The sequence below is a fragment of the Salmo trutta genome, chromosome 29, assembly GCF_901001165.1.
Source record: "Salmo trutta chromosome 29, fSalTru1.1, whole genome shotgun sequence".
NCBI lineage: Eukaryota > Metazoa > Chordata > Actinopteri > Salmoniformes > Salmonidae > Salmo > Salmo trutta.
The window spans coordinates 580,636-605,741 of record NC_042985.1 but is presented as its reverse complement, the minus strand read 5'-3'; the positions used below and the strand labels follow the sequence as shown (position 1 = coordinate 605,741).

The 25,106-nt window shown below is 42.6% G+C and overlaps 1 protein-coding gene across 2 annotated transcripts; it reads left to right on the top strand.

Annotated features, from left to right (window-relative positions):
- The first annotated feature begins 337 nt into the window (after positions 1 to 337).
- Positions 338 to 24,461, top strand: LOC115166713 (casein kinase II subunit alpha'). Of its 2 annotated transcripts, XM_029720429.1 has the most exons (13): positions 338 to 469; positions 1,378 to 1,737; positions 2,013 to 2,124; positions 2,424 to 2,525; positions 3,771 to 3,821; positions 5,611 to 5,670; positions 5,845 to 5,928; positions 15,601 to 15,711; positions 15,982 to 16,083; positions 16,441 to 16,541; positions 17,101 to 17,249; positions 23,364 to 23,448; positions 23,980 to 24,461. In XM_029720429.1, exons 1-12 carry the CDS (start codon positions 456 to 458, stop codon positions 23,432 to 23,434), a joined length of 1,317 nt encoding a protein of 438 aa, XP_029576289.1. In that variant the 5' UTR covers positions 338 to 455; the 3' UTR covers positions 23,435 to 23,448; positions 23,980 to 24,461. The 2 variants fall into 2 exon arrangements, with proteins under 2 accessions (XP_029576289.1, XP_029576290.1); XM_029720430.1 differs by lacking the exon at positions 338 to 469 and having other exon boundaries at positions 686 to 1,737.
- Positions 24,462 to 25,106: the final 645 nt, after the last annotated feature.

Sequence of the window (25,106 nt, the reverse complement as noted above, 5' to 3'; positions counted from 1 at the left end):
ATGCTGGTCAAATATGTTCCGGTCTGTGCTTCTGCCTCTGCTGCCCTCAATCTTTGTCAACTGGGAGATATAGATGATGACATCATTCTGTGTGGCTTAATCTGTGTAGGCTACATTCAATCTTGAATGATATGTACAGTATAACATGTTCATGTACACACTGCACTAACAAAATAAACAAATCTTACAATATTATTGTTTTACAGTATTTGTGTTTGCTTAAATACACTGGACAGTAACTTACCACACACTCGAGAGGGGCAAAGTACTACTAGTCCTCTTAACAGGAAGTTCTTGACAAAAAAACAGGAAATTGTCTCATACATAAACACAATAATTCAATGCACATGGAAATGTTGTCCACAAGGTGCACATTATTTAATGATCATGTACCGAGGTGGAATTACAACACACCCAACCTGAAAAGAAACGACATGTGAATATTGAGAGTGATCATGTTACTATTTTGGTACGTATTTCAGGCTTTCACTAGATATTTGCCAGAAGGGTGATATACATTTACTTAGTCAAATAATATATAGTTACGTTTCAATAAAGCAATTGCTAGGTTAGAAATGTGTGATATATCTTCAAACGAAACCCCGCTACAAAACAACCCCTGCCGGTTAGGAATGCGGCCAGTAACGGCGACGGTAGTCATCTTTGGGCCGCTACAATGTTGCGTTTGGAGGGGTCACTGGCGACTACTTCCGGGTGATGTTTTTGTTGCAACGGAGTCGCAGCAGCTACGACTTGAACGACGGAGTCTTCTTAGAATGAATATTTAGCTAAACCCATTAGCCAGACTCAAAAACATATTCAGCGGTTTCAAGTGTAATATTCTCAGGCATTTTCCTCGAACTTTGCGCCCTGGAGAGGGTGCCACCGCAAGCCCAAATACATGTCGCTGGACTTCCTACCCGAGTGCGCTGCTAGCTAGCTAACAGTAGCAGGCTAGCTAACGACAATCATTTCTACAGTAACGTACATGTAGCGAGACGGATTTGACGTCTTTTCTAAACCAACTGACCATTGTTAGAGAACTTATTATCGCAACTCAAGCTTGCTGTTTGATATTGTACTTATGGTGGCTTATCGTATTCGTTTACGTTAGTATTGTGATGAACACGGGGGCCCAACTTAGCTGGTTAGCATCTTGGCTAACTAGCTAACTTATCTTGCTTATACCAGAGGGGTCTGTCAAATTCAATTAGCTTGCCCAGCTCTCGGCCTCGTAAATTGCTTTTTAAACCATTTCTCGATTTGAGTTACTAGCTAGCTGTCCGATATTGAATCATTATTGCCAATTGTGTTAGTCTACCTCATCCTCTTTCCCCTTTCTCCTGCCGCCTCCCTGAAACTGGCGGTCCACCATAGCATCTTGCTAAACAGGCTGTTCAGGGGCATCAGGAACTCGCTCATCGTAGCTTTGACAATCCGCACAGCAAGTGCTGCCGACTGCGGTCACCAACTACGGACGAAAGTAGCCCAAACCAATGTTAAGCCATCTTACACGGAGTTAACTAAATCTAGGGTCCCCGAAAGTCGGTGCCCTGCCTTCCAATTTCGCGCCAAGAAGAGTAGTATTGTTGTGGAAGGTGAGCCCCATCAGCACCGGGCGTCCAAGCTCGCGATGCCCCCTCCTACGGTCAGCAGTAAAGCTCGGGTCTACACCGATGTCAACACGCAGAAGACCAGGGACTACTGGGACTACGATGCACACGTGCCAAGCTGGAGGTAAAGAAGGATGTAGCTATTCTACTAACTGTTAGTTACTAGGGGTCTCTAATTCTGGAGAGCTGGGTGTGCATGCTTTCATTCCAAGCCTACTGGGTTTAATCAAACGTCTGTTTACCACCCAGTTGCTCTTCAGGACAGGAGTTAGGAGAACCCTGTTGTAAATGTATATTATCCCTTCTAGATAATCCTGTCTGATAACCCTACTGCATGCATATACTCCTACCATTTCCCACAGGTCTCTTCTCAGGATTGTCTTGTTCTTCTCTCTGCAGTAATCAGGACAACTACCAGCTGGTACGGAAGCTGGGCCGAGGGAAATACAGCGAGGTGTTTGAAGCCGTCAACGTCAGCAACAATGAGAAAGTGGTGGTTAAAATCCTCAAGGTGAGCTGCTGTCAGTTGATGTGTTTTGAATGTTTTTCCGTAGGTGTATACAACGGAGGTAATAGGACCCTCAACCTAGGCATGTGGCCCCTGCTTAAAACAGTTGTCCTTCTATTGGCTTCAGTTGAACAGGGTCATATTCATTAGTGCACACACCCAATGGAGTGTAGAGTTAAGTTTCACCCCGTTTCGGTCCAATTGTTTCCGTTTGGTTCTGGAGAATACAACCCTGCCTGGTTGAGGCTTTGAGGTCCTTTTTGTTGTGTTTAAGTCTGGAAATGATTGATCTCTTGTTTCAGCCTGTCAAGAAGAAGAAGATCAAGCGAGAGATTAAGATCCTGGAGAACCTGCGTGGTGGAACCAACATCATCCGCCTGGTGGACACAGTGAAGGATCCTGTGGTATGTCTGTCTCATAGAAATATAATCTCTAGAAGGGGAAAATTGACTGGTAAACTCGCAATGGCTGCCAGTCGTCCCATAATGGCATCAATGACTTGACAGGGGAGGCCTGTTCTATAGATTCCATTTATGTGGTCTCTCTGGTCAGCCCCAATACTCCATTCTATAGATTATATTTCTGTGGTCTCTCTGGTCAGCCCCAGTACTCCATTCTATAGATTATATTTCTGTGGTCTCTCTGGTCAGCCCCAGTATTCCATACTATAGATTCCATTTATGTGGTCTTGCCAGTCAACCCCAGTACTCCATTCTATAGATTATATTTCTGTGGTCTCTCTGGTCAGCCCCAGTATTCCATACTATAGATTCCATTTATGTGGTCTTGCCAGTCAACCCCAGTACTCCATTCTATAGATTATATTTCTGTGGTCTCTCTGGTCAGCCCCAGTACTTCATTCTATAGATTATATTTCTGTGGTCTTTCTGGTCAGCCCCAGTACTCCATTCTATAGATTATATTTCTGTGGTCTTTCTGGTCAGCCCCAGTACCTCATTCTATAGATTATATTTCTGTGGTCTCTCTGGTCAGCCCCAGTACTCCATTCTATAGATTATATTTCTGTGGTCTCTCTGGTCATCCCCAGTACTCCATTCTATAGATTATATTTCTGTGGTCTCTGGTCAGCCCCAGTACTCCATTCTATAGATTATATTTCTGTGGTCTCTCTGGTCAGCCCCAGTACTCCATTGGGTGTGTGTTTATTTGCATTTAGGGGTGTGACCTCCCCTCCGTGAAAAGGGAATTAATGAGCCCACACCATCACAGTGAGGTGCTGACTAACAGATTTACATTTCAGTTATTTAGCAGACTCTTATCCAGAGCCACTCAGTTAGTGCATTCATCTTAGCTAGGTAAGACAACCACCTATCACAGTCATAGTAAGTCAAACTTTTTCTCAAAGCCTGCTATCAGCAAAGTTAAACTCTAGAATGAGAGAACCCCCTGATGAAGGCTATTTGGACAATGTTGGTGATAAATCCACAAACAAGGAGAGAGATTAGTGTGAGACTGTTTTCATTGTAATGTCTCCCATCAGTTTATTTGCCTTTAGTGGTGTGCTGCTCTGCTTTTGTTGAAATGTGTGCTTGTGATTGTATTTCTTCAACAATAGAACTCTGTCTCTCTGCCATCTTCTTTATTCTTTAATAATCAGGGATGAATTCTCCCATCTTGTCTCTCTGCAGTCTAGAACGCCGGCACTTGTCTTTGAGTGCATCAATAACACAGATTTTAAGGTACTGATGTTTGGTGAATATCATGCATTCATGTGAAACTACTACAAAGAAATTATGTAAAGTTACTGATCTCTCTCTAAGGTAATTGTCTGTTTGAAAAGTTAACAGACATGAAAATATACTGATATCATATAACAAATACTTTTTAATCTGTAAACATTTTGAAAGTACAGTGCGTTCGTAAAGTATTCAGACCCCTTGACTTTTTTCCCACATTTTGTTACAGCATTATTCTAAAATTGATTAAATTGAAAGCAAAAAAATACAGCATTATTCTAAAATTGATTAAATTGAAAGCAAAAAAATACAATATACACACAGTACCCCATAATGACAAAGTAAAAACAAATGTTTAGATTTTTTTTGCTTAACAAAAAAAACGATCACATTTACATAAGTATTCAGACCATTTACTCAGTACTTTGTTGAAGCACCTTTGGCAGCGATTACAGCCTCAAGTCTTCTTGGGTATGACGCTAGAAGCTTGGCACACCTGTATTAGTGGAGTTTCTCTCATTATTCTCTGCAGATCCTCTCAAGCTCTGTCAGGTTGAATGGGAAGCATTGCTGCACAGCTATTTTCAGGTCTTAAGAGACATTCAATCAGGTTCAAGTCTGGGCTCTGGCAGGGCCACTCAAGGACATTGAGACTTGTCTCAATGCCACTCCTGTGTTGTCTTGGCTGTGTGCTTTGGGTTGTTGTCCTGTTGGAAGGTGAACTTTTGCCCCAGTCAGAGGTCCTCAGCGCTCTGGAGCAGGTTTTCATTAAGGCTCTCTCTGTACTTTGCTCCGTTCAGCTTTCCCTCGATCCTGACTAGTCTCCCAGTCCCCGCTGCTGAAAAACATCCCCACAGCATGATGCTGCCACCACCATTCCTCGCTGTAGGGATGGTGCAAGGTTTCCTCCAGATGTGACGCTTGGCATTCAGGCCAATCAGTTAAATATTGGTTTCATCTTTAGGTGCCTTTTAGAAAACTCCAAGCAAGCTGTTGTGTGCCTTTTACTCAGGAGTGGCTTCTGTCTGGCCACTCTACTGTAAAGGCCTGATTGATGGAGTGCTGCATAGATGGTTGTCCTTCTAGAAGGTTCTCCCATCGCCATAGAGGAACTCTGGAGCTCTGTCAGAGTGACCATCGGGTTCTTGGTCACCTCCCTGACCAAGGCCCTTCTCCCCCGATTGCTCAATTTGGTCGGGTGGCCAGCTCTAGGAAGAGTCGTGTTTGTTCCAAACTTCTTTCAATTAAGAATGATGGAGACCACTGTGTTTTTGGGGACCTTCAATGCTGCAGAAATGTTTTGGTACCCTTCCCCAGATTTGTGCCTCGACACCATCCTGTCTTGGAGCTCTACGGACAATTCCTTCGACCTCATGGCTTGGTTTTTGCTCTGACATGCACTGTCAACTGTGGGACCTTATATAGACAGGTGTGTGCCTTTCCAAATCATGTCCAATCAATTGAATTTACCACAGGTGGACTCCAATCAAGTTGTAGAAACATCTTAAGGATGATTAATGGAAACAGGATGCACCTGAGCTCAATTTCAAGTCTCATTGCAAAGGGTCTGAATACTTATGTAAAGGTTATTTTATTTTCAATTTGCAAACATTTTTAAAAAACAGTTTTTCCTTTGTCATTATGGAGTATTGTGTGTAGATTGAGGATTTTTTTTTTTTCTTCTTTAATACATTTTAGAATACGTCTGTAACAAAATGTGGAAAAAGTCAAGTGGTATGAATACTTTCCAAATGCACTGTAGTTATTAACCTTTGTTTAATCTCATTCACAGGAGCTTTACCAGAAGTTAACAGACTTTGATATTCGTTTCTATGTGTACGAGCTTCTCAAGGTAAGGGAAGCTGGCAGGTCCCCACGCTTGGCTCTGTTGCATCCCACTTGTCAAATAGTTTGGCTTCAATTTGTTTCCATTGACACTTTGTTTTGGTCAAGAGAGCCTGAAAAGAGTCTTCAGATAAAGACTGTGTCGTCTAGACTGTGATGTCCTTTGTGTTGTCTCTTGCAGGCTCTGGACTACTGCCATAGCATGGGGATCATGCACAGGGATGTCAAACCACACAATGTCATGATCGACCACCAGATGAGAAAGGTAGCCATCCGATCATCTTTATTTAAACAGGTTATTCTCATTGAGATACAATCTGGAGAGTCCTGGGAGCAACATCAAACTCTCCCTCTCTCAGGGTTGGGGTTTCTTCATTTCCTGGTTTTAATCAGGATTTCTGGTTTTGCTGACATCATCCTCAATTCATACATGATGGAAGTTGGCCCACCCCAAAACAATATCCTCTCTACAAGGTTAAAAATATATATATCTTATTTAACCTTTATTTTTTTCAGGGAGTCATACTAAGACCAAGGTTTATTTTACAGATGAAAAACATGGTCATAAAAAACAAACACATTCATCAGTAATAATGTCCTCAATCAGCTTTCTGAATTGATCTGGAGACACCAAAACATCACATTCATCAGTAATAATGTCCTCAATCAGCTTTCTGAATTGACCTGGAGACACCAAAACATCACATTCATCAGTAATAATGTCCTCAATCAGCTTTCTGAATTGACCTGGAGACACCAAAACATCACATTTTGAATATTTTTCCAGAAATACAGTGGGAAAAAAAACTCAAAGCTGGTTTACCTAACTCAGTACAGACAAGGAATTTTCCAGATTTATCCACTCATGTCTAGAGGTTAGTAATGATGTTAGGTACAGTGGGAGTTTTTTGTAAAAAGGCTTTATGAATGAAAACAATGTATCAACCTACGTGATATCAGAGACGGCCAACCAACTTTACAGTAGAGAATGCAGTGATGAGCACTAAAACTGTCGACCCGCAAAAAAATCTAATAACATTTTATGTTATGAGTACAACAGGTGTAGACTTTACCGTGAAATGTTAACTTACGAGCCCTTTCCCAACAATGCAGAGTTAAAAAGTTAAAAAAAGATGAGCAAAAGAAAATAACAATAACAAGGCTGCATTCAAGGAGTACCGGTTCCAATATACTTATGTAAATTAGATATTTCTGTTTCATTTTCAATACATTTTGCAAAAGTGTAACAAAAATTTCTCTTTCACTTTGTTGTTATTGGCTATGGTATGTAGATGAGTGATATAAAAATAATTTAACCCATTTTGAATTCAGGCTGTAACACAACAAAATGTGAAATAAGTCGAGGGATATGAATACTTTCTGAAGGCAATGTGCATGTAGGGGTAACTAGGTGGTAACTAGGTGGTAACTAGGGGTAAAAGGCAGTCAGGATGGATAATACAGTAGCAGTGTGTGGCTACAGTCCAGTGAGTGTGCGTAGAGCCAGTGCAAGAATGTAAGTGCAAACAAGGGAGTCAATGCAAATAGTCCAGTTAGCTGTTTGATTAACTGTTGAGCACAGGGTTTCTGTTAGCCGGCTTTTGGCCAATTTACATTTTTGTTGTTGTTGAAAAACTGGTATAATTGGCACCGGCCAATTGTCCGGTAGAAAAAGATCCCATTTAGAAATAATACTTTTTAATTATTTTTTTATCCTATTCATTGAGAGAAATATCAGTCGATGGAAACACATTTGACTAGTCATGCCTATTGGTCTATAGGTTAATTTGGGTTAATTTAGTGTAATTAAATAGGTGTGTAGTACAGTATATTCGTTATGCATCTTATCACACCGTACACATACAGAGCCTTTGAGGGGAAAGTCTGTCAGACAGCGTCTCCAACGGCAACGGAAGGCAGGCTTCATCATCACCTCACACACCACTTTGCAGTGAGCTGGAGGCCGTATGCGTTTAGAAAACATTAATTTAATTGTTTGAAACGTGAATGTTTTTTTACTACATATGAGGCATGTCTTACCTTGCTTCAAAGTAGCCTAGTCAATCACACCATATCCTTGGAGGCAATTTATTTTATACCAACTTTCTTTTGTTTGTCCAGTAGCCAAAGGCACAATCCTGGTCATATTAGCGACCCGTGGTAGTTGTTGATAATCCTGGCCATATTAGCGACCCGTGGTAGTTGTTGATAATCCTGGTCATATTAGCGACCCGTGGTAGTTGTTGATAATCCTGGCCATATTAGCGACCCGTGGTAGTTGTTGATAATCCTGGTCATATTAGCGACCCGTGGTAGTTGTTGATAATCCTGGCCTAATTAGCGACCCGTGGTGGTTGTTGATAATCCTGGTCATATTAGCGACCCGTGGTAGATGTTGATAATCCTGGTCATATTACCGACCCGTGCTAGTTGTTGATAATCCTGGTCATATTAGCGACCCATGCTAGTTGTTGATAATCCTGGCCATATTAGCGACCCGTGGTAGATGTTGATAATCCTGGCCATATTAGCGACCCGTGGTAGTTGTTGATAATCCTGGCCATATTAGCGACCCGTGGTAGTTGTTGATAATCCTGGTCATATTAGCGACCCGTGGTAGATGTTGATAATCCTGGTCATATTAGCGACCCGTGCTAGTTGTTGATAATCCTGGTCATATTAGCGACCCGTGCTAGTTGTTGATAATCCTGGCCATATTAGCGACCCGTGGTAGATGTTGATAATCCTGGCCATATTAGCGACCCGTGCTAGTTGTTGATAATCCTGGCCATATTAGCGACCCGTGGTAGTTGTTGATAATCCTGGCCATATTAGCGACCCGTGCTAGTTGTTGATAATCCTGGTCATATTAGCGACCCGTGGTAGATGTTGATATTCCTGGCCATATTAGCGACCCGTGGTGGTTGTTGATAATCCTGGTCATATTAGCGACCCGTGGTAGTTGTTGATAATCCTGGCCATATTAGCGACCCGTGGTGGTTGTTGATAATCCTGGCCATATTAGCGACCCGTGGTGGTTGTTGATAATCCTGGTCATATTAGCGACCCGTGGTGGTTGTTGATAATCCTGGCCATATTAGCGACCCGTGGTAGTTGTTGATAATCCTGGCCATGCACTCGCACCACACTGCCAGGTCTCTAACCTCCTCCCTGGAGGCTGTCTCATCGTTGTCAGTGATCAGTCCTACCACAGTCGTGTCGTATGTAAACTTAATGATGGTGTTGGAGTCGTACACAGCCACGCAGTCATGGGTGAACATGGAGTACAGGAGGGGACTATGCATGCACCCCTGAGGGGCCCCATGTTGAGGGGCAGCGTGGCACATGTGCCTACCCTCACCACCTGGGTGTGACCCTTCAGGAAGTACAGGACCCAATTGCAGAGGGAGGTGTTTAGTCCCACAGTCCTTAGCTTAGTTATGGAGATCGGAGGGAACTATGGTGAACGCTGAGCTGTAGTCAGTGAATAGCATTCTCATGTAGGTCTTCTTTTTGTCCCGGTGGGAGACGGCAGTTTGGAGTGCAATAAAGATTGCGTCATCTGTGGATCTGTTGGGACGGTATGCGAATTGGAGTGGGTCCAGGGTGTCTGATGATGGTGTTGTGAGCCATGACCAGCCTATCAAAGCATTTCGTGGCTACAGATGAGTGCTACTGGGCTGTAGTCATTTAGACAGGTTACCTTAGCATTCTTGGGCACAGGGTTCTATAGTGGTCTGCTTGAAACATGTAGGTATTACAGACTGGGTCGGTGAGAAGTTGAAAATGTCAGTGAAGACACTTGCCAGCAGGTCAGTGCATGCTCTTGAGTTGGTGTCCTGCTAATCCGTCAGGCCCTTAAGCCTTGTGAATGTTGACCTGTTTAAAGGTCTTATTCACATTGGCTACGACAGCCGGAACAGCTTGTTCTTTAATGCATGGTTCAGTGTTGCTTGCCTCGACGCTAGCATAGAAGGTATTTAGCTTGTCTGGTACGCTTGTGTCACTGAACAGCTCGTGGTTGGGTTTCCTTTTGTAATCACTGACAGTTTACAAGCCCTGCCACATCCAACGAGAGTCAGAACCGGTGTAGTAGCATTCCATCTTGGTCTTGTGTTGATAGTTCATTGGTTTAGTTTCCCGCTCCTTGAAAGCGGCAGCTCTAGCCTTTAGCTCAGTGCGGATTTTGCCTGTAATCCGTGGCTTGTGGTTGGAATATGTACATACGGTCATTGTGGGAACGACATCGTCAATGTACTTTTTAATTAAGCCTGTGACTGTGGTAAATTCCTCAATGCCATCGGGTGAATCCAGGAACATACTGCATTCCAGTCTGTTTTGAGTTTTTGCTTGTCAGCAGGAATCGGGAGGTTAGTTGTGGTAATATTTGCCAAATTGAGGGAATGGTGTTACGATAAACTGCTTCTAACGGCTTTAATGAAGTGGCAGCTGCGTTAATATAGTTAAGGGCTCTCCAACCATGTTCCTGGAGAGCTACGGTCCTTTAGGTTTTCACTCCAACCCTAATCTAGCACACCTGATTCTAATTATGACCTGGTTGATAAGCTGAACCAGGTTAGTTACAACTGGGGTTGGAGTGAAAACCTACAGGAGGTTATCTCTCCAGGAACAGGGTCTTACTGCGGTCCGACACATGACACAAAATACCTTACAGACAAAAGACTTTACAATTTACATACAGTCGTGGCCAAAAGTTTTGAGAATGACACAATTATTAATTTTCACAAAGTCTGCTGCTTCAGTGTCTTTAGATATTTTTGTCAGATGTTACTATGGAATACTGAAGTATAATTACAAGCATTTCATAAGTGTCAAAGGCTTTTATTGACAATTACATGAAGTTGATGCAAAGAGTCAATATTTGCAGTGTTGACCCTTCTTTTTCAAGACCTCTGCAATCCGCCCTGGCATGCTGTCAATTAACTTCTGGGCCTCATCCTGACTGATGGCAGCCCATTCTTGCATAATCAATGCTTGGAGTTGTCAGAATTTGTGGGTTTTTGTTTGTCCACCCACCTTTTTGAGGATTGACCACAAGTTCTCAATGGGATTAAGGTCTGGGGAGTTTCCTGGCCATAGACCCGAAAATATCGATGTTTTGTTCCCCAAGCCACTTAGTTATCACTTTTGCCTTATGGCAAGGTGCTCCATCATGCTGGAAAAGGCATTGTTCGTCACCAAACTGTTCCTGGATGGTTGGGAGGAGTTGCTCTCGGAGGATGTGTTGGTACCATTCTTTATTCATGGCTGTGTTCTTAGTCAAAATTGTGAGTGAGCCCACTCCCTTGGCTGAGAAGCAACCCCACACATGAATGGTCTCAGGATGCTTTACTGTTGGCAAGACACAGGACTGATGGTAGCACTCACCTTGTCTTCTAGTGCTCACCTTTTTTCCGGATGCCCCAAACAATCGGAAAGGGGGTTCATCAGAGAAAATGACTTTACCCCAGTCCTCAGCAGTCCAATCCCTGTACCTTTTGCAGAATATCAGTCTGTCCCTGATGTTTTTCCTGGAGAGAAGTGGCTTTTTTGCTGCCCTTCTTGACACCAGGCCATCCTCCAAAAGTCTTCGCCTCACTGTGCGTGCAGATGCACTCACACCTGCCTGCTGTCATTCCTGAGCAAGCTCTGTACTGGTGGTGCCCCGATCCCGCAGCTGAATCAACTTTAGGAGATGGTCCTGGCGCTTGCTGGACTTTCTTGGGCGCCCTGAAGCCTTCTTCACAACAATTGAACCGCTCTCCTTGAAGTTCTTGATGATCCGATAAATGGTTGATTTAGGTGCAATATTGCTGGCAGCAATATCCTTGCCTGTGAAGCCCTTTTTGTGCAAAGCAATGATGACGGTACGTGTTTCCTTGCACGTAACCATGATTGACAGAGGAAGAACAATGATTCCAAGCACCACCCTCCTTTTGAAGCTTACACTCTGTTATTCGAACTCAATCAGCATGACAGAGTGATCTCCAGCCTTGTCCTTGTCAACACTCACACCTGTGTTAACGAGAGAATCACTGACATGTCAGCTGGTCCTTTTGTGGCAGGGCTGAAATGCAGTGGAAATGTTTTTTTGGGGATTCAGTTAATTTGCATGACAGAGGAACTTTGCAATTAATTGCAATTCATCTGATCACTCTTCATAACACTCTGGTGTATATGCAAATTGCCATCATACAAACTGAGCCAGCAGACTTTGTAAAAATGTATATTTGTGTCATTCTCAACTTTTGGCCACGACTGTACATCTAAGAACATGAACGTGTGTGTGTGTGTGCGCGTGTCTATCAGTTACACGTACGTCGGTACATACACAACAAGTAGGTGCCATGGGGGAGAGGCATTGTGCCGTGAGGTGTTGCTTTTATCTTTTTTTTTACCAGGTTTGCTGTTAACTTGCACTGTATAAGATGGAAGGGAGTTTCATGGCTTTGTATAATACTGTGCGTTTTCCTTGAATTTGTTCTGGACCTGGGGACTGAAAATACCCCTGGTGGCTTGTCTGGTGTGGTAAATGTGTTTGTCAGTGCTGTGTGTAAGTTGACGATGTAAACAATTTGGGATTTTCAACACATTCATGTTTCTTATAAAAAGAAGTGATGCAGTCACTTTACTCAACTCTTAGCCAAGAGAGACTGGCATGCATAGTATTTATATCAGTCCTCTGATTACAATGAAGAGTAAGACGTGCCACTCTGTTCTGGGCCAGCTGCAGCTTAACTAGGTCTTTCTTTCCAGGACTTGACCACACGACTGGACAATAATCAAGATGAGATAAAACTAGAGGGTGCAGGACTTGACCACACGACGACATTAATCAAGATGAGATAAAACTAGAGGGTGCAGTACTTGACCACACGACTGGACATTAATCAAGATGAGATGAAACTAGAGGGTGCAGGACTTGACCACACGACGACATTAATCAAGATGAGATAAAACTAGAGGGTGCAGGACTTGACCACACGACTGGACAATAATCAAGATGAGATAAAACTAGAGGGTGCCGTACTTGTTTGGAGTGTGGTGTCAAAAAAGCAGAGCATCTCTTTATTACGGACAGACCTCTCCCCATCTTGACAACCTTTTTGAGTCTATATTGAACAAATATATTGACGTAACATGCAACAATTTCAAAGATTTTACTGAGTTACAGTTAATATAAGGAAATCGGTCAATTGAAATTAATTAATTACGCATTAATCTATGGATTTTACATGACTGGGAATACAGATGTGCATCTGTTGGTCACAGATACCTTAAAGAAAAAGCTAGGGGCGTGGATCAGAAAACCAGTCAGTATCTGTTGTGACCACAATTTGCCTCATGCAGCGCGACACATCTCCTTCGCATAGAGTTGATAAGGCTGTTGATTGTGGCCTGTGACTCCTCTTCAATGGCTTTGTGATGTTGCTGGATATTGGCGGGAACTGGAACACGCTGTCGATCTAGAGCATCCTAAACATACTCAATGGGTGACATTTCTGAGTATGCAGGCCATGGAAGAACTGGGACATTTTCAGCTTCCAGGAATTGTGTACAGATCCTTGCTGCATGGGGCCGTGCATTCATGCAGTCCGCATGCCAATTGCACGCTCCCTCAAGTTGTGGCGTTGTGTGACAAAACGACACATTTTAGTGGCCTTTTATTGTCCCCAGCACAAGGTGCACCTGTGTAATGATCATGCCGTTTAATCATCTTCTTGATATGCCACACCTATCAGGTGGATGGATTATCTTGGCAAAGGAGAAATGCTCACTAACAGGGATGTAAACAAATTTGTGCACATTTGAGAAATGCACACAAAAAGCTTATGGAAGATTTCTGGATTTAATTTCAGCTCATGAAACATGAGACTAACACTTTACATGTTGTGGTTTATAACATGGGACCAACACTTTACATGTTGTGGTTTATAACATGAGACCAACACTTTACATGTTGTGGTTTATAACATGAGACCAACACTTTACATGTTGTGGTTTATAACATGAGACCAACACTTTACATGTTGTGGTTTATAACATGAGACCAACACTTTACATGTTGTGGTTTATAACATGAGACCAACACTTTACATGTTGTGGTTTATAACATGAGACCAACACTTTACATGTTGTGGTTTATAACATGAGACCAACACTTTACATGTTGTGGTTTATAACATGAGACCAACACTTTACATGTTGTGGTTTATAACATGAGACCAACACTTTACATGTTGTGGTTTATAACATGAGACCAACACTTTACATGTTGTGGTTTATAACATGAGACCAACACTTTACATGTTGTGGTTTATAACATGAGACCAACACTTTACATGTTGTGGTTTATAACATGGGACCAACACTTTACATGTTGTGTTTAGTGTATATGTCTTATATGGGTTGGAGTTAAAACCTACAGGAGGGTAGCTCTCCAGGAACAGGGTTGGAGTTGAAACCTACAGGAGGGTAGTTCTCCAGGAACAGGGTTGGTAACCCCTGATATAGATGTCACCATAGTCTAGAACCGGTAGGAACATCTACTGAATGATCTGCTTTGGACTATTTAGCGAGAGGCAGGACCTATTTCTATAGAAGAAGTAATTTTTTTAAATGATGTTATGATAAACACCATTCCTGCCCCTGTTCCCTACTAATCTAGGCCAGTGTTTCCCAAATAGCTGACCTCATAGCAGCCGTAGCTGCAGCTAATTTCTCCTGGGTCAGAAGCAGAGCATCAATACTTGTTTTATCAGGAGGGTCACAGAATGTTGCGTCCCAAATATCACCTGAAGTGTACACTCGATTTTTTTGACCTCTTACAACCGTCTGCAAGTCTCGCAAGCTTACGTTGTTTTGCTACACGAATTCAGCAGTAATCAGTCATCTTCTCACAAATGTAATGGCATTGGATTGGTGGATGCATAGGTTAGTGGGAGTTCCTACCATATTTCTTATACTTGTCATTTCCTTTAGAATCAGTGAAGGGAAGTGAACAAGGTCACACTTTGGGAGGAAGAAGAGATAATTTGGACTCATCCAGAGGAAACTTCAGAAGGTGTTAAATGGGTCAAGTTATGGCACCAAAACACTGTGAGGATGGAGGGGGGGTGCAGGGTGGGTTGGGCTGTCATGGTTCTATTTAGCCACCAGGTGGCAGTAGTGGCGCTGCAGCAGCAGAAAACAAAGCTGAAGGCTAACATTATTTATTTATCTAACCTTTATTTAACTAGGCAAGTCAGTTAAGAACAAATACTTATTTACAATGACGGCCTACACCGGCCAAACCCGGACGACGCTGGGCCGATTGTGATACAGCCTGGATTCAAACCATTCATTGTACCATCTAAACGGCAGTGAAATATATTTTTCATAACCCAAAATATTGTATTTTCAGCTATTTCAAGCTGGTGTACAAAACCCGAAAGTAAGACGCAATAACAAAACTTAAGAACTGGAAGCATAGAAATAGCGCCCATAGAATAGATCTTAGACTTGCATTCAATGAGAGTGACAGATGTATAACACACATTTCTATGTGAATTTGGTCTGGTTGTCCAGGAAGTGACATTTAGCAGCTTTATGGATCAAATCCTTTTTTTCAATTCAATAACCAACTGATGGTTGAATTTTATACATTTAAAATGATCCATTTAATATTCAGACTATTTTCAACTGAATTAGGTTACCTCTTTTTTAATGATTTACAAATGAAATTGATCCCGAACATACTATAGATCCGTATTTCCAAGATGGTCCACTATTTGGTGGGTCAGAAGGACATTTTGAAAGGCTTAGAAGGCAGGTTAGCATAGTGCAAAACAGGAAGCTCTGCTTCTGTACATGTCACACTGCCACAAACCCCTCTAATTCCCCTCTCTGTCTCTCTCTGTCTCTCTGTCTCTCTGTCTCTGCTGTCTGTGTGTCTCAGCTGCGTCTCATAGACTGGGGTCTGGCTGAGTTCTACCACCCAGCTCAGGAATACAACGTCAGGGTGGCCTCCCGTTATTTTAAAGGACCAGAGCTGCTAGTAGACTATCAGGTACACACTAGTTATTAACATACATCACACTACTTACACAATGTGAACATCCACATACACTGTAATACATCATGATGCACATATTGGTTTAATCCTTGTTACATCAACACATTTACCTGTCTGCTAACATTAGTATGTTCAACAGTAGTATGCTTACACATGTACCAATAAATGGATATTGTTCAATGAACCACATTGTGATTTTAGAATTACTTGTAGAGTATTTTTCCAGTCTTCTGTATTGTCCTTGTTATGTGGTTGTGTTTGTAGCTTTATGACTACAGTCTGGACATGTGGAGTCTAGGCTGCATGTTGGCCAGCATGATCTTCCTGAAAGAGCCATTCTTCCATGGCCAGGACAACTACGATCAGGTACACACACACACACACACACCACACACCACACACCACACACCACACACACACACACACACACACACACACACGGCAACTAGGACCAGGCAAATAACACACACAGTTCCACACTGCACTAGTCCATGATACTATGCTTGGATGTAGTACAACAGTGTGAAATGGCATCATTGGGTGTGGGACCAGCCACTGGAGAGGTCATCACTTCTATTGTCAACAATCCCTGTTATATATAATTACAACAAAATGACCACATGAATACACACTATGAACACTGTTCATCTTTGATGTAGAAGGTGTGGATGTATGGTAGATGTGTGTCTCAATGTTCCTCTGACTGTCCCATGTTGTATCCAGCTGGTCCGCATCGCTAAGGTTCTTGGGACAGATGAGCTGTTTGGCTACCTACACAAGTACCACATTGAACTGGACACACGTTTCAAAGACCTCCTGGGACAGTAAGTACCACTAGGGGGCGTAGCACAGGGCTAGCCTGGTCCCACATCTGTTTGTGCTCTAGTCAAGTCCATTGCTCATTGAAAAGCCAAACAATTTGATAAAGCACTGACATGACAGAAACAGACTGTCACTCAGGTGGGGAGAGGGGCTGCTGTTGAGGACTGCTGGGATGGTATTCAGTGGCTCTAATGGGATTTGTTTTAGTGCAGTGGGTGGGCAAGACTGTTTGTTTACATGGAGCACATACCACTGTGCTCGCCTACCGTGTGGAATGTTCAGATAGAAATAGATTGTGTAGAAATCCACATCCCAGTGTTCTTTTGTTTCCGTGTTACCCTGAAGGACATAGAATATAAAGTAAAGATCCAATCACCTTCACAATTTAGATTCCCATTCTCTCCTTTTATTGGATGTTTGTGCCCTTGGGGACAGCGATACTTGTGAAGCGATGTGTCAACATACCCCTCAGGAACAACCGTAGCGTTACATTTTGAAATGTTAAACTAAAATGAGTGTTTATTATCGGACCAGATCAAGCAGTTCCTCTCCTCCCCCCAGGCAGACAAGGAAGCGCTGGGAGCAGTTTGTCCAGACAGAGAACCAGCACCTGGTGACCCCTGAGTCCCTGGACCTGCTGGACAAGCTGCTACGCTACGACCACCAGCAGAGACTGACCGCTGCTGAGGCCATGCAGCATCAATACTTCTGTAAGATACACACCTGTATGTCTGTCTGTCTGTCTACCTGAGACCATGCAGCATCTATACTTCTGTAAGATACACACCTGTATGTCTGTCTGTCTGTCTGTCTGTCTGTATGTCTGTCTGTCTGTCTGTCTACCTGAGACCATGCAGCATCTATACTTCTGTAAGATACACACCTGTCTGTCTGTCTGTCTACCTGAGACCATGCAGCATCTATACTTCTGTAAGATACACACCTGTATGTCTGTCTGTCTGTCTGTCTACCTGAGACCATGCAGCATCTATACTTCTGTAAGATACACACCTGTATGTCTGTCTGTCTGTCTACCTGAGGCCATGCAGCATCTATACTTCTGTAAGATACACACCTGTATGTCTGTCTGTCTGTCTACCTGAGACCATGCAGCATCCATACTTCTGTAAGATACACACCTGTATGTCTGTCTGTCTGTCTACCTGAGACCATGCAGCATCTATACTTCTGTAAGATACACACCTGTATGTCTGTCTGTCTGTCTACCTGAGACCATGCAGCATCTATACTTCTGTAAGATACACACCTGTCTGTCTGTCTGTCTGTCTGTCTACCTGAGACCATGCAGCATCTATACTTCTGTAAGATACACACCTGTATGTCTGTCTGTCTGTCTGTCTGTCTACCTGAGACCATGCAGCATCTATACTTCTGTAAGATACACACCTGTATGTCTGTCTGTCTGTCTGTCTACCTGAGACCATGCAGCATCTATACTTCTGTAAGATACACACCTGTATGTCTGTCTGTCTGTCTGTCTACCTGAGACCATGCAGCATCAATACTTCTGTAAGATACACACCTGTATGTCTGTCTGTCTGTCTGTCTACCTGAGACCATGCAGCATCTATACTTCTGTAAGATACACACCTGTATGTCTGTCTGTCTGTCTACCTGAGACCATGCAGCATCTATACTTCTGTAAGATACACACCTGTATGTCTGTCTGTCTGTCTACCTGAGACCATGCAGCATCTATACTTCTGTAAGATACACACCTGTATGTCTGTCTGTCTGTCTACCTGAGACCATGCAGCATCTATACTTCTGTAAGATACACACCTGTATGTCTGTCTGTCTGTCTACCTGAGGCCATGCAGCATCTATACTTCTGTAAGATACACACCTGTATGTCTGTCTGTCTGTCTGTCTACCTGAGACCATGCAGCATCTATACTTCTGTAAGATACACACCTGTATGTCTGTCTGTCTGTCTGTCTACCTGAGACCATGCAGCATCTATACTTCTGTAAGATACACACCTGTATGTCTGTCTGTCTGTCTACCTGAGACCATGCAGCATCTATACTTCTGTAAGATACACACCTGTATGTCTGTCTGTCTGTCTGTCTACCTGAGACCATGCAGCATCTATACTTCTGTAAGATACACACCTGTATGTCTGTCTGTCTGTCTGTCTACCTGAGACCATGCAGCATCTATACTTCTGTAAGATACACACCTGTCTGTCTGTCTGTCTGTCTACCTGAGACCATGCAGCATCTATACTTCTGTAAGATACACACCTGTATGTCTGTCTGTCTGTCTACCTGAGACCATGCAGCATCAATACTTCTGTAAGATACACACCTGTATGTCTGTCTGTCTGTCTACCTGAGACCATGCAGCATCTATACTTCTGTAAGATACACACCTGTATGTCTGTCTGTCTGTCTACCTGAGACCATGCAGCATCTATACTTCTGTAAGATACACACCTGTCTGTCTGTCTGTCTGTCTACCTGAGGCCATGCAGCATCTATACTTCTGTAAGATACACACCTGTATGTCTGTCTGTCTGTCTAAGTCCAGCAGCAGCCATAATTCTGTAAAGGGGTCTACACAGTTTACTAAACAGCCTACACAGGTCTGTTTCCGTCTCTATACGTAGTTCTACCAACATTTGTGTGGCAGATTTTTTTTTAACTCGACGCAAACGGACCTCTGTCGGCTCGGTTTTCATAAACTGTGTAGAACCTTTAAGATAAACACACACAGAGCAGAAGATATGAGCGGAGTGGAGCGAGGAGCGGAACCTCCCTAATTTGGCTGGAGCATGGAGAGGATCTCAAAACATGTTCCAACATCGGCCTTGTCTCTTGCTCAAATATAACTGTGGTACCGCATTTAAAAATTCCTTCAACACTGTTCTTTTAATAAGACCTGTTCTGTTGTATTCATTTAGCCTACCCACCCACTAATGAACAGAGATATAGATATCAGTCCACCAGGTAATAAGCCTGTTCTGTTGTATTCATTTAGCCTCCCCACCCACTAATGAACAGATATATAGATATCAGTCCACCAGGTAATAAGCCTGTTCTGTTGTATTCATTTAGCCTACCCACCCACTAATGAACAGATATATAGATATCAGTCCACCAGGTAATAAGCCTGTTCTGTTGTATTCATTTAGCCTACCCACCCACTAATGAACAGAGATATAGATATCAGTCCACCAGGTAATAAGCCTGTTCTGTTGTATTCATTTAGCCTACCCACCCACTAATGAACAGATATATAGATATCAGTCCACCAGGTAATAAGCCTGTTCTGTTGTATTCATTTAGCCTCCCCACCCACTAATGAACAGATATATAGATATCAGTCCACCAGGTAATAAGCCTGTTCTGTTGTATTCATTTAGCCTACCCACCCACTAATGAACAGATATATAGATATCAGTCCACCAGGTAATAAGCCTGTTCTGTTGTATTCATTTAGCCTACCCACCCACTAATGAACAGAGATATAGATATCAGTCCACCAGGTAATAAGCCTGTTCTGTTGTATTCATTTAGCCTACCCACCCACTAATGAACAGATATATAGATATCAGTCCACCAGGTAATAAGCCTGTTCTGTTGTATTCATTTAGCCTACCCACCCACTAATGAACAGAGATATAGATATCAGTCCACCAGGTAATAAGCCTGTTCTGTTGTATTCATTTAGCCTCCCCACCCACTAATGAACAGATATATAGATATCAGTCCACCAGGTAATAAGCCTGTTCTGTTGTATTCATTTAGCCTCCCCACCCACTAATGAACAGAGATATAGATATCAGTCCACCAGGTAATAAGCCTGTTCTGTTGTATTCATTTAGCCTCCCCACCCACTAATGAACAGAGATATAGATATCAGTCCACCAGGTAATAAGCCTGTTCTGTTGTATTCATTTAGCCTCCCCACCCACTAATGAACAGAGATATAGATATCAGTCCACCAGGTAATAAGCCTGTTCTGTTGTATTCATTTAGCCTCCCCACCCACTAATGAACAGATATATAGATATCAGTCCACCAGGTAATAAGCCTGTTCTGTTGTATTCATTTAGCCTACCCACCCACTAATGAACAGATATATAGATATCAGTCCACCAGGTAATAAGCCTGTTCTGTTGTATTCATTTAGCCTACCCACCCACTAATGAACAGAGATATAGATATCAGTCCACCAGGTAATAAGCCTGTTCTGTTGTATTCATTTAGCCTCCCCACCCACTAATGAACAGATATATAGATATCAGTCCACCAGGTAATAAGCCTGTTCTGTTGTATTCATTTAGCCTCCCCACCCACTAATGAACAGAGATATAGATATCAGTCCACCAGGTAATAAGCCTGTTCTGTTGTATTCATTTAGCCTCCCCACCCACTAATGAACAGAGATATAGATATCAGTCCACCAGGTAATAAGCCTGTTCTGTTGTATTCATTTAGCCTCCCCACCCACTAATGAACAGATATATAGATATCAGTCCACCAGGTAATAAGCCTGTTCTGTTGTATTCATTTAGCCTCCCCACCCACTAATGAACAGAGATATAGATATCAGTCCACCAGGTAATAAGCCTGTTCTGTTGTATTCATTTAGCCTACCCACCCACTAATGAACAGAGATATAGATATCAGTCCACCAGGTAATAAGCCTGTTCTGTTGTATTCATTTAGCCTCCCCACCCACTAATGAACAGAGATATAGATATCAGTCCACCAGGTAATAAGCCTGTTCTGTTGTATTCATTTAGCCTACCCACCCACTAATGAACAGAGATATAGATATCAGTCCACCAGGTAATAAGCCTGTACTGTTGTATTCATTTAGCCTACCCACCCACTAATGAACAGAGATATAGATATCAGTCCACCAGGTAATAGGACACTAATTGATGATTTATATAAAGGCTATTATTCAATAATAAGAGTAAGTTTGTAACAGTGCTAAAGTTGTGTATCAACTGTAAAATGTGAGCACAACAGAGCCAGTTACGACTGAAGTATCTGGTCATCATTAGATTGGAGAAAAAGCTAGTCGTTTTTTAACATGGCCGCCACATATCATCAGCTTGGTCCTTGTTCAGGAGCCGATGACATGTTGAAATGTTGAAGCTTCTTAAGTTAGCCTACTTCAAAACCAAACGGTGCCTTGTCACTAAGTAGATGGGGTGTTTGTTAAAGTATATATATACAGTACCAGTCAAAAGTTTGGACACCTACTCATTCCAGGGTTTTTCTTTATTTTTTACTATTTTTTACATTGTAGAATAATAGTGAAGACATCAAACTATGAAATAACACATCATGCAGTAACCAAAAAACTGTTAAACAAATCGAAATATATTTTATATTTGAGGTTCTTCAAGGTTGCTTCCCTCTGCCACTCTTGGCATTCTCTCAACCAGCTTCATGAGCCAGTCACCTGTAATGCATTTGAGATTTTTGATTCCAACCGCTGTGTTTTTGAGACTCGGATTAGGTGAACGGAGGATATCCGCGTGTGTGGTTCCCACCGTGAAGAATGGAGGAGGAGGTGGTGTTGATGTGGGGGTGCTGGTGACACTGTTTGTGATTTATTTAGAATTCAAGGCACACTTAATTAGCATGGCTACCACAGCATTCTGCAGCGATACGCCATCCCATGTGGTTTGGGCTTAGTGGGATATTTGTTTTTCAACAGGATCAATGACCCAACACACCTCCAGACTGTGTAAGGGCTATTTGACCAAGAAGGAGAGTGATGGAGTGCTGCATCAGATGACCTGGCCTACAAAATCACCCGACCTCAACCCAATTGAGATGGTTTGGGATGAGTTGGACCGCAGATTGAAGGAAAAGCAGCCAACAAGTGCTCAGCATATGTGGGAACTCCTTCAAGACTGTTGGAAAAGCATTCCAGGTGAAGCTGGTTGAGAGAATGCCAAGAGTGTGCAATGCTGTCAAGGTGAAGGGTGACTACTTTGAAGAATCTCAAATATAAAATATGTTTTGATTTGTTAAACCCTTTTCTTTTTTACTATATGATTCCATATGTGTTAGTTCATAGTTTTGATGTCTTCACTATTATTCTACAATGTAAAAATAAAAACATTGATTAAGTAGGTGTCAACTTTTGACTGGTATTGTATGTATTTTAAAATTAATGGAGCGAATTTGGAGATGCAGGTTTTTTTTTTATGTGCTGAGCGATTTGTAGGACGTTGAGCACCAGAGCGCTGCACAAAGACCACTCAACTCTAGTGTCACTCTTTCATCCCATCTTTCTACATTCCTCCGTTTTTGTCTCTCCCTTTCTCCATCCCTGTCCATGGACCCAATGCTAGGCAGTGAAGTGCACTCATTCTGTGTCCAGTATGCAATTTTTTATGCAAATTTACTTTTGTGATGTTGTGTAAATAGTTAGAAGCAGTTCAAACCCAGTACTTAAAGTGATCGTTCCAGATTTTGCCAATTAAAGGGATACTTTGGGATTTTGTCAGAGGCCATTTTTGTACTTCCCCATAGTCAGTTGAACTTGTAGATACTATGTTTCTGTGTCCAGTATGAAGGAAGTTAGAGGCAGTTTCGCGAGCCAATGCTAACTAGCGTTACCCATAGACTTCCAGTCATTGTGCTATCTGATAGCATGCTACATCATTGCAAAAATCCCGAAGTATCCCTTTAAGCCCTTTTTCATCTGACTGTGTAATAGAGAACTTTATTGCAGAAATCTCTCACCATCTCTTTAAACTTTGACCTGTACTGGTGAAGAGTGAATTGGAAAGAGATGATCTCTTGACTACCATGTTCTGTGTCCCTCAGATCCAGTGCTGAATGAACAGACCATCTCCAACACAGACACCAAGGCAATAAGTGGATCCAATGCAACATGATGGACAGAGAGGAGGTAACATACAGAAACACAGAGTTCTCCCCAAAGAATGTTAGAGCGGCACCACCTGGTGGACTGGCAGTGCCATTATGTAAAATAAAATTCGTAAATATTTATGAGTAGATTGCAGGAAATGTCAGTTACAGGTGTTGAAAACACCTGCTCAGCAGCACCACCTTGTTAAATAATCCTGGGGAGAACCCTGACATGTACACATTCTCACACCTATCCACACACACATACCTGCACAGAAACACCTGCACAGAAACACCTGCACAGAAACACCTGCACAGAAACACCTGCACAGAAACACCTGCACAGAAACACCTGCACAGAAACACCTGCACAGAAACACCTGCACAGAAACACCTGCACAGAAACACCTGCACAGAAACACCTGCACAGAAACACCTGCACAGAAACACCTGCACAGAAACACCTGCACAGAAACACCTGCACAGAAACACCTGCACAGAAACACCCAGATTGTAACAAGCCCAGTCTTCCATTCTTTTGATCGTGTCTCTGTTCCTTCTTGCCGTCCAGGAAAACCTTTGTTACCTCAACTTGTGACCCTTTCGTGGCAGAAACGATCTGCCTCCAAGTCTACAGCCATACTGGAGCAAGAAGTCAACTTGCAACACACACAACACTCTTGGATAAAAGCTAAATCTTTCACAATGTGGGTACTAGCGTTGCTTGGCCCCAGTCACACACAAGGTATCTGATCCAAGCTATGAGGTGTGATATTCCCTCCTAGAACTGCCCCCCGAAATCCCTGCCCGCTCCCCACCCCACCCAGCTCAACTCCCCTGTTTTCAAATAAGCTGATGTCAGATGTGATACAGAGACTGACTCCAGGTCAGTTTGGCACTGGTGTTGTGCTGTGAGATGTGTGTTGGTCAGTATGGAGCTGCACTGGCCTGGGGTCAGAGCTATAATAGCACTGAGTGGCATGGAGGCTCTTTTCTGCTATGGATAGAACAAATACTATATTAAAGAGAATAAACCATTTTTATTTAAATGTTTTTGTGCTTGTTTATTATTTTTATTATATATCGATTTCTGATTGATCAGTAGAAACCTAAATACTTACAGTGCATTCGGAAAGTATTCCAGACCCCTTGACTTTTTCCACATTTTGTTACATTAAAGCCTTATTCTAAAATTGATTTTCCCCTCAATCTACAAACAATACCCCATAATTACAAAGCAAATACTTATTTTTTTAAATGTATTACCAAAAAAAAACCGGACATATTACATTTTACATAAGTATTCAGACCTTTTACTCAGTACTTTGTTGAAGCACCTTTGGCAGCGATTACAGCCTTGAGTCTGGGGTATGACTTTACAAGCTTGGCCACCTGTATTTGGGAAGTTTCTCCTGTTCTTCTCTGCAGATCCTCTCTAGCTCTGTCAGGTTGGATGGGGAGTGTCGCTGCACAGCTACTTTCAGGTCTCTCCAGAGATATTAGATCAGGTTCAAGTCCAGGCTCTGGCAGGGCCACTCAAGGACATTCAGAGACTTGTCCCGAAGCCACTCCTGCGTTGTCTAGGCTGTGTGCTTAGGGTCGTTGTCTTGTTGGATGGTGAACCTTCGCCCCAGTCTGAGGTCCTGAGCGCTCTGCTGCAGGTTTTCATCAAGGCTCTCTCTGTACTTTGCTCTGTTT